This window comes from Salmo salar, chromosome ssa07 (assembly GCF_905237065.1).
Source record: "Salmo salar chromosome ssa07, Ssal_v3.1, whole genome shotgun sequence".
Taxonomy (NCBI): Eukaryota; Metazoa; Chordata; class Actinopteri; order Salmoniformes; family Salmonidae; genus Salmo; species Salmo salar.
This window is the reverse complement of record NC_059448.1, coordinates 20,861,612-20,874,382: the sequence shown is the minus strand read 5'-3', so window position 1 is coordinate 20,874,382 and position 12,771 is coordinate 20,861,612. Positions and strand designations below refer to the sequence as shown.

Sequence of the window (12,771 nt, the reverse complement as noted above, 5' to 3'; positions counted from 1 at the left end):
CGGCATCGTAGAAAAACTTGTCTTGGATGTTCATATGGTGTTTTGAATTATTTGAATTTATCCTAGAGACATGAAACATGCAATGCACACAAAGAGCAATGACTCCTTTCAATTCAGAGAAATGGAAAGCACACAGTGTGGTTTCTCTTTTCATGCCATTCTTGTCTTGCCACATCTGCTATTCTTATATTACAAGAAGTTACGACCGTCATTGTGGTTTCATTTCACTTCCTACCACTATTAAACAGACAAGGAGAGGGAGACGTGTTGTGTGTTGCATGTTGAGGTCTATGTTGAAAAGTCCTCTGTCATTGAAAATGATCTTACAAATAAATGAGTTAAGAGATGAGATAAGGAGAGGAAGTCACTTTAGAGCGGGGGGTCCAATCCGGCCCGCGGGTGGTATGATAAAAAAAAAAGATAGAACATTTTTTTGAGGGGGGAGGAACGAACTCAATATACTTTAAAATGACTAAAGGCAAATGGAAACTGTGTAGAAATGATAATGGACCTACATTCAAACAGTTTCTTGACTCTGTCCAGCTCGCTAATAATCACCCAAATGAAAGATAGACAGTCAGGGAGTAATCGAAAACTCAAAAAACTATGGATAGAGGACTATATTTAGCAAATTTTAATGGGGGGAAATATAACCAATTTTCAGTTTGGCCCCCCCGGACCTCATTGAAGACCGTGGAAAATTTGTTTGACACATTTTAACAACTTACAGGAGCATTTAGGGTTAAGTGCCTTGCTCAAGGGCATTTTTGACCCCGTCTGCGCAGGGATTACAACCAGCCACCTTTTGGTTACTGGCCTAACGCTCTTAACTGCTAGGCTACCTGACACCGCCATAGAGAATTGAGATGCACCCAGTGTGCCAAAATCTCAGGTCTTTAAAGCTCATTGGACTATTTGTAATGATTGACAGGACTCACTGTGCCACAGTTCCAATAGGCATGCAGAAGATACGCTGTTGCTGGGCGGGGGCCAAACTGGGCCGGTCTAGAGGGTGAGGGTAGTACTTTAGAGACAGAGTCACAACCACCTGGCCTAGAGATACGGTCTGTCTCCTCCATCGCTTCTGTAGGAGGGCTGGGTCCAGCTAGAACACATACACATGAACAGGTGAACACAGGCGCACGCACACATGCACACACAGCACAGGACACTGATGAGGGGAGGACGGCTCAAAGTAATGTGGAATGAAGTGAAATGAATGTGGAATGTGGAATGAAGTGAATGGAATGGTATCAAACACAAGGAAACCATGTGTTTAATGTGTTCGATTCCAATCCAGCCTTTACTATGAGCCTGTCCTCCCTAATTAAGGTGCCACCAGCTGCCTGTGACACGCAGTATACACCTTTAAACAGATGGAAACACACATGTATGTACACACACACACACCCCTTCTAAACATGGGAGAACAGATCACGATACACACATCTAGGCACAGATGCAGACACACACCTGTATGGAGGTCTTGCCAAGGACTCGGTCCTCACAGCTCTCTCCTACCTCTGGCTGTAACACAACCAGCACCCTGAGGTTCTGAGCCCCATCCACCTGGAATGAGAACTCCTGAGGACAAACACAAACCACTGTCAAAGAGGAGTATTGATGACTAAGTTCAAATGGTATTTTAAAAGAAAAATTTGAATAAAAAGCATCATCACTGAAATATCACTGAAAAGCATCATCATTATTTACTGATGTAGCATCTTAATTTGATCACTCTGTTGCAGGAGAACTTTGATGCAATGCAGGATATTTAAAAATTGTAGTGTATTTGAGGTTTAACATTTTCCCGTATGAAAATGGTATCATCCCCTAAGACAATGTCCATTAATTATAATCAGCTTAATAATTCACATTTCCTGTTAATTATAATCAACATAATAATTCACATTTCCTGCTGCTACAGGATTATTTTCCTGCTGTAGCAAACTGGCCCAAATTAAGATCCTACATTTGTAACAAAAATGTAGGTAAGATAATGATTCCACCTTTCAAAATGGCTGCTGGTAGAGCTAGCATGGGTTAGAGGCCTTCATGGGTCAAAAAAGTTGGACCTGGGGCTTTCCCACCCGGACTCAATATCTGCATAAATAATGTTTTTTACATATAGAGACCCGTTCTGAACAGACTCAAGGACAACTAGACCTGTTTCGTATAGACCTGGTCTGATCCAGACCCGGTCCGATCCAAGTGATGGAAGCAGCAGAAAAGTCCATTTTTAAGCTACTTTATTTCCCGGAGCTGATAAAGCACGAGGGAGAGGAGGCAGAGAGAGGTGAGGGGCCTGCTATTTGTAGCAAGTGACATGGATAACAGGGAGGCGCGAGGGAGAGATGAGAGAGAGACAGCAACCAACCAAGCCAACTCACGCTATAGTAGATTAATGACTGCCATAGCTAGGTTATTTATAATCCAATATGATTACGTAGTACCTGTCTTGACTGCATCAAACCTGGAGAAGCTAGTTAAGCTAGCTAGGCTAATTGACATATGCGCTTTCAAATCAAATCAAATCAAGTGTTATTGTTCACATACACATGGTTAGCGGATGTTAATGTGAGTGTAGCGAAATGCTTGTGCTTCTAGTTCCGACTATGCAGTAAAATCGAACAAGTAATCTAACAAATTCACAACAACTACCTTATACACACAAATGTAAAGGGATGAATAAGAATATGTACATATAAATATATGGATGAGCGGTGGCGTGCGGCATAGGCAAGATGCAGTAGATGGTGTAGAATACAGTATATATACATATGAGATGAGTAATGTAGGATATGTAAACACTATTAAAGTGCCGTTATTTAAAGTGACTAGTGATACCTCTATGTAAACATTATTAAAGTGCCGTTATTTAAAGTGACTAGTGATACCTTTATTAAGTCCGTTTATTAAAGTGACCAGAGATTTGAGTCAGCATGTTGGCAGCAGCCTCTCTATGTTAGTGATGGCTGTTAAACAGTCTGATGGCCTTGAGATAGAGGCTATTTCATGTCCTACACAGTTACAAACAACAATATAAAGTAGCAGCCTCTCACATCAGATCCGACCTAGATCCGTGACATTATTTTCGAATTCTGGGTCCCGGACCGGGTCTCGGGTATTCAGGTACAGGTGGATCCGTGAAAACATCTAGCCTGGGTACAGCATCTTACCTGGTCCCAGTGAGGGCTGAGGCTGCTGACAGAGGAATGGGTCTGGGCTTGGCTCTCATAGAACTCAAAGCCATCCAACTCCACACACACATACACACCTAGGAGGGAGTAGTGAGACAGTCTGTTTAAAGAGCTTACTGGTTTGTGTTACAGTGGAGTATGAGGGTAGAATATACTGTATGTACAGTGGGGGAGAAAAGTATTTAGTCAGCCACCAATTGTGCAAGTTCTCCCACTTAAAAAAGATGAGAGAGGCCTGTAATTTTCATCATAGGTACACGTCAACAATGACAGACAAAATGAGAAAAAAAAATCCAGAAAATCACATTGTAGGATTTTTAATGAATTTATTTGCAAATTATGGTGGAAAATAGGTATTTGGTCAATAACAAAAGTTTATCTCAATACTTTGTTATATACCCTTTGTTGGCAATGACACAGGTCAAACGTTTTCTGTAAGTCTTCACAAGGTTTTCACACACTGTTGCTGGTATTTTGGCCCATTCCTCCATGCAGATCTCCTCTAGAGCAGTGATGTTTTGGGGCTGTCGCTGGGCAACACAGACTTTCAACTCCCTCCAAAGATTTTCTATGGGGTTGAGATCTGGAGACTGGCTAGGCCACTCCAGGACCTTGAAATGCTTCTTACGAAGCCACTCCTTCGTTGCCCGGGCGGTGTGTTTGGGATCATTGTCATGCTGAAAGACCCAGCCACGTTTCATCTTCAATGCCCTTGCTGATGGAAGGAGGTTTTCACTCAAAATCTCACGATACATGGCCCCATTCATTCTTTCCTTTACACGGATCAGTTGTCCTGGTCCCTTTGCAGAAAAACAGCCCCAAAGCATGATGTTTCCACCCCCATGCTTCACAGTAGGTATGGTGTTCTTTGGATGCAACTCAGCATTCTTTGTCCTCCAAACACGACGAGTTGAGTTTTTACCAAAAAGTTCTATTTTGGTTTCATCTGACCATATGACAATCTCCCGATCCTCTTCTGGATCATCCAAATGCTCTCTAGCAAACTTCAGACGGGCCTTGACATGTACTGGCTTAAGCAGGGGGACACGTCTGGCACTGCAGGATTTGAGTCCCTGGCGGCGTAGTGTGTTACTGATGGTAGGCTTTGTTACTTTGGTCCCAGCTCTCTGGAGGTCATTCACTAGGTCCCCCCGTGTGGTTCTGGGATTTTTGCTCAACGTTCTTGTGATCATTTTGACCCCACGGGGTGAGATCTTGCGTGGAGCCCCAGATCGAGGGAGATTATCAGTGGTCTTGTATGTCTTCCATTTCCTAATAATTGCTCCCACAGTTGATTTCTTCAAACCAAGCTGCTTACCTATTGCAGATTCAGTCTTCCCAGCCTGGTGCAGGGCTACAATTTTGTTTCTGGTGTGCTTTGACAGCTCTTTGGTCTTGGCCATAGTGGAGTTTGGAGTGTGACTGTTTGAGGTTGTGGACAGGTGTCTTTTATACTGATAACAAGTTCAAACAGGTGTCGTTAATACAGGTAACGAGTGGAGGACAGAGGAGCCTCTTAAAGAAGAAGTTACAGGTCTGTGAGAGCCAGAAATCTTGCTTGTTTGTAGGTGACCAAATACTTATTTTCCACCATAATTTGCAAATAAATTCATTAAAAAATCCTACAATGTGATTTTCTGGATTTTTTTTCTCGTTGAAGTGTACCTATGATGAAAATTACAGGCCTCTCTCATCTTTTTAAGTGGGAGAACTTGCACAATTGGTGGCTGACTAAATACTTTTTTCCCCCACTGTATGTACTGTGTCTGGGTAAGATATAGACACTGTGGTATGCATTTGGATAGTGTTAGATATATGGTAGATACAGTGTGCGGATACTCACTGGCTGGCTGTTGTAATCCACAGGCAGAGTGAATGGCTACACTGAGAGTCCCACATAGAGACTCCTCCTCACTTTCTGAGAGGGAGAGAGAGAGAGACAGAGAGAGAGGCAGTCATGCAGAAGAACAGCTCCTGACTGGTTATAATTTTCTGGTTGTTAAGAGTGAGATTAACAAAATTAAATTAGCTAAATATATCTTGGTAATGAAATTGTACAACTGAAGATCAACACAGGAGGAAAAGATTGACATAGTGTGAGTTGAAAAAGCAATGTTAATCGTGCAGAATGGCTCAATTCAAATTTTACTGGCTAGCTCCAACTGTTTACTGGCGGTAACCATAGCAACATGGCCACTGAGGCAGTGCTAGTAGAACCAGCAGCAGCAGAGACTGAGAGACCCCCCCACCTTCTTTTTTTTTTTAAACACAAAGCTTCTACAGGACCAGATCAACCAGCCACACATTCACAGCCCAGTAAGCTGTACAAAATCAGAAGTTCATGCAGATGGGCTCAAAAGAGCACATAAGAATACCAGAAAGCAACAAGTAACCGAAATATCTAAACACTCTTCGATAACTTTCTGGATACCACATCCACTCACTGTAAAGAAGGCATCAATCTAGCACTAAAAAAACATCAACAATATATTCAGGCAAACGGCAAAATAAGCACAACTGAAATGGATAAAAAACAAACCCAAAAAACTGTTTTGATGCAGATTGTAAAATGCTAAGATTTTTTTTTTGAACACTATCCAACCAAAAGCACAGAGACCCAAATAATGGTGAATTACGCCTTCAATACTGTGAGACTTTAAAACTCTATAAACGTACACTCAGAACCAAAAAAGCACCGCACAACAGCAAGCAGCTGACACTAATTGAGGAATCCATAAACACAAACAACTTCTGGCAAAATTGGAAAAAACGAAATAAATCGAAACTAGAAGAATTAGCGATACAAAATGGTCACATATGGAAAACCCATTTAAAACACTCTGCAACACCGTTCAAATTGTTGCAAACGCAGAACAATGCCAAATTCATGAGAAGTTGAATGGATTACAAAAAGCTATAAAGGCCAATCAAAATCCATTGGACTCTCCAATTACTGACCAGGAGCTCTATAAGAAACTTCAGGCCCTCAGATTTAAAAAAGCATGGGGACCTGACGGCGTCCTAAATGAGATGCTCAAATTCACTAGTGCAAAATTTCAATTGGCTATATTAAAACGGTTTAATTTGATCCTGAGTGTAGGTTATATCCCTGACATCTGGAATCAGGGACTCATAACTCCAATCTTTAAGAACGGAGACAAAACTGACCCTAACAATTACAGAGGGATTTTTTTTTTACAGTAACCTGGGGAAGGTTTTCTGTAGTATTATAAATGTAAGAGTTCTAAACTTCCATAATAAGCACAATGTCTTGAGTAAAAGCCTAATTGGATTTATACCAAAACATCGCACGACCGATCATATTTACACCCTACACACCCTGATAGATAAACATGTCCACCAAAATAATACCAAAACATTTGCTTGCTTTATCAACTTCCAAAAAGCATTTGATTCTATTTGGCATACAGGACTGTTATACAAAGTTATTGAAAGTGGTGTAGGGGGTAAAACATATGACCTTTGCAGCATCAAAATTGTCAAGAAAATAACAGAATTCTTTAACCATGGGCAGGGCCTTCGCCAGGGTTGCCATCTGAGCCCTGCACTTCAATATTTACATATTCACTATTCTAGAAAAATCCTCAGCCCCTGGTTTTAGTTTCCACTATTCATAGGTTAAATGCCAGCTCTTCGCAGATGACCTGTGCCTGCTGTCACCCACAGCACATGGCTTACAGCAGAGCCTGGACCTGCTAGAACAGTACGGCCAGACCTGGGCCCTGGCAGTAAACCCCAAAAATTCAAAAATATTGATTTTCCAGAGAAGATACAAATCTCAGGGAATTAGACCAAAGATCTCAATTGGTACAAAATATATAGAGTACTGCACACAGCACATTTAATTAGGTTTAAAAATAAGCTCAACTGGACACCTAAATGAGGCAGTGAATTAACTGAAAGAGAAAGCACGCAGGGCATTCTACGCCATTAAAAAACAAATTCAAATTGAAATACTTATAAAAATTGGGCTAAAACGAATTGAATGTGTCATCAAACCAATTGCACTTCATGAGAGAGAGCGGCAGAGAGCGAGTGAGACGGTGAAATGTAGAGTATGGTAGATAAAGAGAGAGAAAGTGAACGGAAGTGATCATGAGAAAGGTGTGTCTGAATTATGTCTCACGAGGCAGTATGCTGTGTAGGGGAGGCTGTTGGGTCATTCTCAGTTTGACACAGGAGCTGGTCAAGGTGAGCAGATCTGGAGGAATCGTTTCTATGTCTGAGAAATAACACACACACACACACACACACACACTCACACCACACACACACACACACACACACACACACACACACACACACACACACACACACACACACATCATAGACCACTTGAATGACATACTGTGCAACAAACTACAACCATTGATGTCATGTCTCACTCACTCACTTACTCATTCCCTCATTAACTCACTTATTCACATACAGTACACACTTAATCACTCACACACCATTCACTCACTCCCTCAGTCACTCACTCAGTCACTCACTCATTCACTCATTAACTCACTCACATACAGTACACACTTAATCACTCACACACCATTCACTCACTCCCTCAGTCACTCACTCAGTCACTCACTCATTCACTCATTAACTCACTCACATACAGTACCCACTTAATCACTCATACACCATTCACTCACTCACTCCCTCACTCACTCATTAACTAATTCACTCACACACCTGCTCATTCATTCACTCACTCAATCACTCACTCACACACTCACAAACTCACTCAGACACTCAATCACTCACTCTCTCACACTCAATCACTCACACACACACACACTCACATACTTACACAATTTTCTCACTCACTCACTCACATACAGTACCCACTTAATTAACTAATTCACTCACACAACTGCTCGCTCACTCACTCACTCACTCACTCACTCACTCACTCACTCACTCACTCACTCACTCACATACAGTACCGACTTAATCACTCATACACCATTCACTCACTCACTCCCTCATTAACTAATTCACTCACTCACTCACATACAGTACCCACTTAATCACTCATACACCATTCACTCACTCACTCACTCACTCACTCACTCACTCACTCACTCACTCACTCACTCACTCACTCACTCACTCACTCACTCACTCACTCACTCACTCACTCATTAACTAATTCACTCACTCACTCACTCACTCACTCACTCACTCACTCACTCACTCACTCACTCACTCACTCACTCACTCACTCACTCACTCACTCACTCACTCACTCCCACTACCCTCTCACTCACTATCTCCGGTGAGTTTGTGGATGGCCTCTCTCCACTCCTCTAGTTCATACAGAGATGACATCACCAGAGTGTGGCTCTGAAAAATAACGCACACAGAGGGGGATGTATGTGTATGAGGGTTTAGGTGTGGGTGTGTGTGTGTGTGTGTGTGTGTCTTTGGTTTTACTATCCTTGTGGGGACCAGAAGTCCTCACAAGGATAGTAAAACATGGAAAATTCAAACAAGTGGAGACATTTCGCTGGTCCCCCACAACCAAAAAGGCTATTTTAGGCTTAGGGGTTAGGGTTAGAATTAGGGTTAGAATTAGGGTTAGGGGTTAAATGTAGGGTTATGGTTAGGGTTAAGGGTTAGAGAAAATAGTATTTTGAATGGGAATCAATTGTTTGGTCCCACAAGGATCGTAAAACAAATGAGTGTGTGTGTGTGTGTGCGTGCGTGCGTGCACCTTGCCGCTGGGGCTGTGTAGTTCCAGGGGGAGGAAGGGAGAGTGTGTGAGAAACATCAGTTCAAGCTGCTCCATCTTCTTCCTGCCTCGCTCTGTAGTTCGACTGGCCAAGGACTTCAGTGGGACATTCTTCTGTAGGACACACACACACACACACGCACACACAAAGTTAATATTTTAAATCTGACTACTTTACAGAGTAATGGTTCTATTGGGTAATACACTCACTCACTCACCTCACTCACCACACACACACACACACACACACACACACACTCCACACACTCCACACACTCCACACACACACATAAAGACTCACCATGATCTGTCGCAGTTCGTGTCTGAGGACGTACATCTTAGCTCTCATGGTGTGTATGCGCTGGTGTGTGTCTGTGGTGCGCTCCATCTCTGGTCCCCAGTGGAGTTTCAGTCCAGCTAGAGGCAGGTACCAACAGAACCTGTAGTGGGCCTGCTTACTGGGAGATAGGACACACACGCACACGCACACACACACACGCATGCACGCACGCATACGCACGCACGCACACACACGCACACACACAAATGAACAAACAAATGGACAAATGCATGCACACACATTCTGTGTGATTTAAAAAAAAGAAAGTCTCTTAATAAACTTCAACACACACATTCTGGACCTGTCACTCACCCTTGGGCCCCGCCCTTGAGTTTGGTGCACAGCAGCAGGTCAGTGTACAGGAAGAGATGGCAAAGGTTACGCCCCCCCTCACACATATCCACCACGAAGCCATCACGCATCAGCTGACGCCGCTGCAACACACACACACACATACAGCGATGGTTATGATATGGTGTGTGAAACTATTTGAGGGTGTGTCGTTAAAGTAGGTGTGTGTGTCCATGTGTGTGCATCATAAGGGTGTGTTTGCACTGTGCATCGTCAGTGTGTGTGCAAGTGCGTGGATCTACGTCTGTCTGTCTGTCTGTCTGTCTGTCTGTCTGTCTGTGTGTGTGTGTCTGTGTGTGTGTCCCTTCTCTGTCCATCTCACCATGCCCCTGCTGAGGGTGACCTCTTGTTTGCACTGTGACCCCTCGTTGACCCCAGACAGGAAGCTCTGGGACAGTCTCAGAGCCTCCAGCAGCACGGGGTGGTCACCATGCGTCTGTGGAGTGTGCTTCAACAGGTCCTATACAGGAGACGGGAGAGAGAGGAGGGAGAAAAGAGGAAGGATGAAAGAAAATGGGAAGGGGAGGAAGACAGGAGATAGAGTGGTAAGTGTAGAGATGAGTGTCGGTGGTTACAGAAAAATGAATGGATGGACGGAATGGGGGGGGACACTCTTACATGCAGCACTAAGGTTGTCTTGGTGATTCTGTCCAGAGGCTTGTACAGGAGAGCTGGAGGGATTCAAACAACATGTGATTCATGCAGTGGCGGGTGGAGGGACATGCAGTGACTCTTTAACAAGAGGTAAAACCTTCATCTTACCCTCAAAGGTGTATTCAGTCTTAGATTTGTCTGATCCATTATAAAACATCATACTCTGAAAACAGGAGAGAGGGAGTGTGAGAAGGTTGTAATATCGCACAACTTCAACAATGAATTTTCGAATAATTAATGTGTTTCGTTCGAGATATCAAGTGCATAGAGACAGAGAGAGAGAGAGAGAGAGAGAGAGAGAGAGAGAGAGAGAGAGAGAGAGAGAGAGAGAGAGAGAGATGTTGCAATGCACACATTTCCAAATCAGTAATGTCTGTCTCTCTTACCCCGGCCAGTATTCTGAAGCTTACCCCAGCCAGTATTCTGAAGCTTACCCCGGCTAGTATTCTGAAACTTACCCCAGCCAGTATTTTGAAGCTTACCCCAGCCAGTATTCTGAAGCTTACCCCAGCCAGTATTCTGAAGCTTACCCCGGCTAGTATTTTGAAGCTTACCCCGGCCAGTATTCTGAAGCTTACCCCAGCTAGTATTCTGAAGCTTACCCTGGCTAGTATTCTGAAACTACCCCGGGTAGTATTCTGAAGCTTACCCCGGCTAGTATTCTAAAACTTACCCCGGCTAGTATTTTGAAGCTTACCCCGGCTAGTATTCTGAAACTACCCCGGCTAGTATTCTGAAGCTTACCCCGGCTAGTATTCTGAAACTTACCCCGGCTAGTATTTTGAAACTACCCCGGACAGTATTCTGAAGCTTACCCCGGCTAGTATTCTGAAACTTACCCCGGCTAGTATTCTGAAACTTACCCTGGCTAGTATTCTGAAGCTTACCCCGGCTAGTATTTTAAAACTACCCCGGCCAGTATTCTGAAGCTTACCCCGGCAAGTATTCTGAAACTTACCCCGGCTAGTATTCTGAAACTACGCCGGCCAGTATTCTGAAGCTTACCCCGGCAAGTATTCTGAAACTTACCCCAGCTAGTATTCTGAAACTACCCCGGTCAGTATTCTGAAACTTACCCTGGTGTCACGTCCTGACCATAGAGAGCTCTTATTTTCTATGGTAGAGTAGGTCAGGGCGTGACTGGGGGATTTATCTAGTTTGTTTATTTCTATGTTGTGTTCTAGTTTCTTTTTTCTATGTTGGGGTTTTTGTATGATTCCCAATTAGAGGCAGCTGGTCATCGTTGTCTCTAATTGGGGATCATATTTAAGTAGTTGTTTTTCCCACCTGTGTTTGTGGGAGATTATTTTGAGTTAGTGCATGTTGCACCTCTGTCGTCACGGTTTGTTGTTTGTTTATAGTTTATTGTTTGTTTGTTTGGCTAAGTTTCACATAATAATAAAGATATGGAACGATACTCACGCTGCGCCTTGGTCCGAATCTACACACAGACGTGACACCCGGCCAGTATTCTGAAGCTTACCCCGGCCAGTATTCTGAAGCTTACCCCGGCCAGTATGCTGAAGTTTACATCGGCCAGTATTCTGAAGTTTACCTCGGCCAGTATTCTGAAGCTTACATCAGCCAGTATTCTGAAGCTTACATCAGCCAGTATTCTGAAAGCTTACATCAGCCAGTATTCTGAAGCTTACATCAGCCAGTATTCTGAAAGCTTACATCAGCCAGTATTCTGAAGCTTACCCCAGACAGTATTCTGAATCTTACCTCAGCCAGTATTCTGAAGCGCTGGTCAGTCTGAGTACACCTCCTCACGATCTCCACAGCACTCTCATAGTTATCTATGAAACCACGATACACACCTAGCTGGCTCACCTGTGTGTGTGAGAATAGGTGTGAAATAAGACACCTGTAGCTGATAGTGGGTCAATAAAAGGATGGATGGATGGAGCAGAAGGAGTAGCTCACAATCTTAAGGAAGAGGTCTCCAACAGTTAGGTGGAAGCCCATTTGCCCCTGCTCTTTCCCCGGCCCCTGCCCCGGGTCTGTCTCTGGGTGTATTTGTGGCCCCAGTGGCCCCAGGCGGTCCCTCAGGCAAGTGTAGAAGTCTCTGTGCAGGTCTCTGAGCTCTGGCACCTGATAGAACACAGATCGGACCTGCTGGCTGGATAGAACTGGCTGAGACGTCCCTGCTGTGGCCTTCAAGGCCTTCATAGGCTGGGGAAGGAAGGAGGTGAGAGAGAGAGAGACAAAAAGTGGGTGTGAGAAAAAAAGTTGAGAAAGAGGGAGGTGAGAAGACAGTGACGAACACAGCTTAAATGTTCACACGTTGGTAAATATAGACACACAGTACACATGTATCTGTCAAAAGCCTTTTTGACACCTACTCTCACAGCGCACACAAACGCACACTACAAATTCTCTCTTACACACTAAGCTTTACACACTGTCATACAGCACTCACACTAAACACAAGCGTCTGGAAGAACAGCCCAAACTTTTCAACATGGGTGGGT

At 43.7% G+C, this 12,771-nt stretch overlaps 1 protein-coding gene across 3 annotated transcripts in view; it reads right to left on the bottom strand.

The window, feature by feature from the left end:
- The window catches only part of si:dkey-33c9.6 (active breakpoint cluster region-related protein), a 30,343-nt gene that overhangs the window by 2,330 nt on the left and 15,242 nt on the right, over nt 1–12,771 (bottom strand). For all 3 annotated transcript variants that reach the window (XR_006770580.1, XM_014206896.2, XM_045721708.1), the window contains exons 5-18: nt 12,224–12,472; nt 12,023–12,130; nt 10,406–10,460; nt 10,262–10,314; nt 9,966–10,103; nt 9,605–9,726; nt 9,254–9,410; nt 8,935–9,066; nt 8,489–8,564; nt 7,348–7,443; nt 5,044–5,118; nt 3,180–3,277; nt 1,474–1,584; nt 939–1,105 (exon numbers count right to left, since the gene is read on the bottom strand). Coding sequence is in view for 2 of the 3 variants with exons in the window: in XM_014206896.2 (XP_014062371.2) it covers nt 939–1,105; nt 1,474–1,584; nt 3,180–3,277; nt 5,044–5,118; nt 7,348–7,443; nt 8,489–8,564; nt 8,935–9,066; nt 9,254–9,410; nt 9,605–9,726; nt 9,966–10,103; nt 10,262–10,314; nt 10,406–10,460; nt 12,023–12,130; nt 12,224–12,472 (1,637 nt within the window). In the remaining variant the exon portion in view is untranslated. The remainder of the gene's footprint in view (nt 1–938; nt 1,106–1,473; nt 1,585–3,179; nt 3,278–5,043; nt 5,119–7,347; nt 7,444–8,488; nt 8,565–8,934; nt 9,067–9,253; nt 9,411–9,604; nt 9,727–9,965; nt 10,104–10,261; nt 10,315–10,405; nt 10,461–12,022; nt 12,131–12,223; nt 12,473–12,771) is intronic.